The 3,613-nt window shown below is 51.8% G+C and overlaps 1 protein-coding gene across 12 annotated transcripts in view; it reads right to left on the reverse strand.

The window, feature by feature from the left end:
• Positions 1–3,613, reverse strand: part of LOC108753531 (transcription factor 12) — a 131,948-nt gene that overhangs the window by 80,665 nt on the left and 47,670 nt on the right. For 11 of the 12 annotated variants that reach the window (XM_018495186.1, XM_018495184.1, XM_018495183.1 and 8 more), the window contains exon 1: positions 2,095–3,248. The exons of the other annotated variant lie outside the window; for it this stretch is intronic. In XM_018495186.1, the coding sequence (XP_018350688.1) occupies positions 2,095–2,283 (189 nt within the window). In that variant the 5' untranslated portion in view covers positions 2,284–3,248. Of the gene's footprint in view, positions 1–2,094; positions 3,249–3,613 lie in introns of those variants that run through there. 12 annotated transcript variants of the gene reach the window in all.

Genomic DNA, 3,613 nt, shown 5'->3' on the forward strand with positions numbered 1-3,613 from the left:
ACGTAGGTTATACTTCTACACGGCAAACTAATAATGACTCACGCATATACCGAAGTCATTTTCCCCGCATTTAAATTAGCAACGAAGCTCGTCCGGCGTTCACGTTTATCTCGCTTTCTAATACTCGAAGAAAATCCGACCCGGCCGAGTTGCATTCGTTTATTTTTTAACGATAACGGCACCCGCGCGACGATACAACCAACACGCCCAATACGGGGACCGGGGCGGCAAGGCAGGCAGATTACATTGTGAAACTAGAGCGAGCAATATTAGTCGATAGCGCGGGAAGAAAGGATACGCTATCTCGACAGGATGTAGGATTTATCCTATCTCCAGGGCGCAGAATGATATCGCCTGTTCTAGTTTCGAGGAAGCGCGCGATATTCCGTGCCGGCGTCTTCCGACCTATCGGTTTTGGAAAAGTATACACCCGAAACAATATGCAGCTAAAACCCGCGTCAACCCGCCCTCTGACATTCAAGGATCTCATATTAGGTCGCAACCTAGAGCACCCAAGCCGTCGTTTATTCAAATCAGCTGGAAAGTTAGCGCGTACCATCAATTTCAATCGAACGGTATGCGCGGGCCGAACCGTAACACGGGAGGAGGACAGTTCGCGAGTTTGTGCGTCCGATATTTCATCGAAAGGTCGCGCGCGCCGTTCCGTCCCGATTTTATACACAAGGGGGGGAAGGGGGGACACACAACACAATTCGTCGCGGCGGGTCGTAAAAATTTTCAGAGCACCCTATATACAATCGAGGAAGGACGGAAAAAGAGCGAGTCGAGCGACAACGAGCCCGCCCACGTGAGAGCGGCCATGTCGTGACGTAATTCTGACGTCATTGTGCCGATAGCGTGCTCCGCACACACGCTCTGTGTCGGGTGCACGGGGAAAAATCGTAAAACGTGTACGGTCCCTTCAATCGTTCCGTTCCTCCCCCACCCCCCCACCCCCCCCCGCTCCGACCACCTATTCACGATTGACGCGCAATCCGCTTTCGAGGAGGAACGTCTTTCCCGCCGCCCGAGACTCTCTTCCGCCGTCGCCGGGATTCTCAAGGGGGATTTACATTTTCCGCGGAAAGTTCCGCTCTCTCGTCTCTTCCCCTCTTCGGAAAGATTCCTCGCGATATATACCATTTTTCCCGCATTCCCCCGTTATACGCGCACACATCGGGTGAGATACCGTACAGATTAAATTACGTTGGACGCGGACGAAATGGTATTTCGCCGAGTCGGAGGCGCCGGTTTGAAATTGCTATAAATGAGAGATTCGAAGAGCGAAATGATAATATCGAAATAAGGAGAAAACGATCCTGCGCTGAAAATTACTCTTTACTCTTTATATAGATTGAAGAGAAAATCGCAATCGCGGTTACGCCAATGAATTAAACGGCCAAATCTATTTTCCAAATTACATCAGTTGCGATCGATAATTTCCGCTACTTCGATATGCACGAGATACCGTAGCACGATTAGCTCGATAAAATTACGATAAATACGAAATTCGATTTCACGAAAACAAATAGATACACTAAATGTTGTTATATAAATTATATATACGGTACTTAAATTATGTATTTACAAGTCCCTCCCGCAGGTATAAGTTCATTTAATATTGAAGATAAATTTAGGAAGCCTTAATTAAGCCCCTCCAGCAGATGGATTCCCAATACTGAAATACAGGATAAACGAAGCACGATTCGCTCGGTAAAATTGCGACAAATATAACTCTTTCACGAAAGCAAATAGATATATATACTGTAAATATAATGTGTATTGTATTATTTACAGTTTAATTATTTAGGACTCCCTCCCGCGCAGATAGATTCCTATATGACGAAAAATGCGAGAAAAAACGGAGCACGATTGGCTCGAATAAAAATTGCGAAACATATAATTTTCGCAAAAAGCTTGAACTAAGCGTACTATAACATACTATTTATGTAAATATTGTCATAATTTATCTCAGTCCCTCCCGCAGATACGGATCTCCAATATTAAAGACAAATTCGTCGAAGTCTTCCCATCGTACCCTACGAGTAATCGGATCACGGATCGGTTGAATGAGGGCGCCCCTCGATCTTTTACCTGAGGACCGCCGCCCACGATCGACTGGTAGGCCGATTGAAAGACGCTGCCCAACTGCGTGAGGCCCTCGTCCTCCATCTGGAACATTATGTCCGCCCCCGGCGAGCCGTTGTTGTTGAGATTATTGTTGTTGCCCATCAGTTTCTCCGTACTGCCGACGTCGGAGCGGAGTATCGTGTTGGACTGCATAACTCGCAGAGACGCGGGACCGGCGCGGCAACGCAATACGGGAACAAGGCACGTGGCCGTTGGACTCGAATCGCGGATGATCCGCGAAGCGCGGCGGAGTGTTCGAGATAAATCGCGGCGTCACCGATTACGATTCCCGACGTCAGACCCTAGCGACGTCGGCGTCTCGCGGCGAACGACCGCGCGCCGTTGTCATCGTCGCGAGAAGTCTCACCGCCGGCGCGGGCTAGGGGGATCCAGAGGGGCACGCGTCGTCACGTGACAAGGATCCGCTTCGCAGAACGGACTTCCGCGGCACGGGAATGGTCGGAGGGAGTGCGAAGTCGCGCCCTCGTCAGGTCGAACATGCCACGCACTTGTCACGATTTCGAGAACGGTGGTACAGGCGGAAGGAGAGAGAGAGAGAGAGAGAGAGAGAGAGAGAGAGAGAGAGAGAGAGAGAGAGAGAGAGAGATACGTACGGAAAAGAAGAGTATCTTATCACTGATTATCGATATCGCTGCAGGATTTTTGTCCCCTTCGCGGATCCGCGCGCGGAATCATTAGCGCGCCGTAATCGTTCATTCGCTCGCTCGGGGAAACACGGGAATGTCACCGCGTAGTGTACACGCATCAGGACGCACACGCGCGCGATCGCTGCCGTCGCTCCACCAGCTGCATGGCGTCGGGGGTCGCCGTTTTTCGAGGTTAGAACGCGGATGGCACGCGAGCGAGCGAGCGCGCGAGAGAGAGCGAGAGCGAGAGAGAGAGAGAGAGAGAGAGAGGAAACACGTCCTATCGCGCGCGCCGCATCTCCTTTGAAGCCCGCGAGCGAGCAGCACACGGCTCTCGAGCTGCGATCGCCAGTTCACTGGTGTATCTAGTGGAATTCACTTGGTCACGAATACTCGGTGGTGCAGCTACGAGGAAGCGGCGAGGAAACGAAAAAAAGAGCGGAGGACGCGCGAGAGATCCTCTCCCCACGGGTTACGCGACGAGACTGACGCGTCGCGGTCGCGAGGGGAGGCGATCGCAACGGCTCCTTCTACACCCCCCTGCACCGACTAAGGGCTCCTATCCCTTCCACCGACACCCCGTGCACACAGTACAGATCCCCCACTCCGCGCGCCATCGCGCTTGCCATACGATCGCTCGCTCCGCTCGCTCGCCGCTTCTTGTTCGTTCACTCGACGACGATTCCTTTGCGTCCTTTTAGCGCTCTGTTCACGCAGGAAGCAACCCCTAAACGCGTATAGGGCCGGTTTTTGCCTACGAAGTGGCAGACGTTTGTGTACCGGCAAGCTAACGCGAATGCGAAATGTGGGTGGATCGCTTTCTTCTCCTCTCTCTG

This window comes from Trachymyrmex septentrionalis, unplaced genomic scaffold (assembly GCF_001594115.1).
Source record: "Trachymyrmex septentrionalis isolate Tsep2-gDNA-1 unplaced genomic scaffold, Tsep1.0 scaffold7, whole genome shotgun sequence".
NCBI lineage: Eukaryota > Metazoa > Arthropoda > Insecta > Hymenoptera > Formicidae > Trachymyrmex > Trachymyrmex septentrionalis.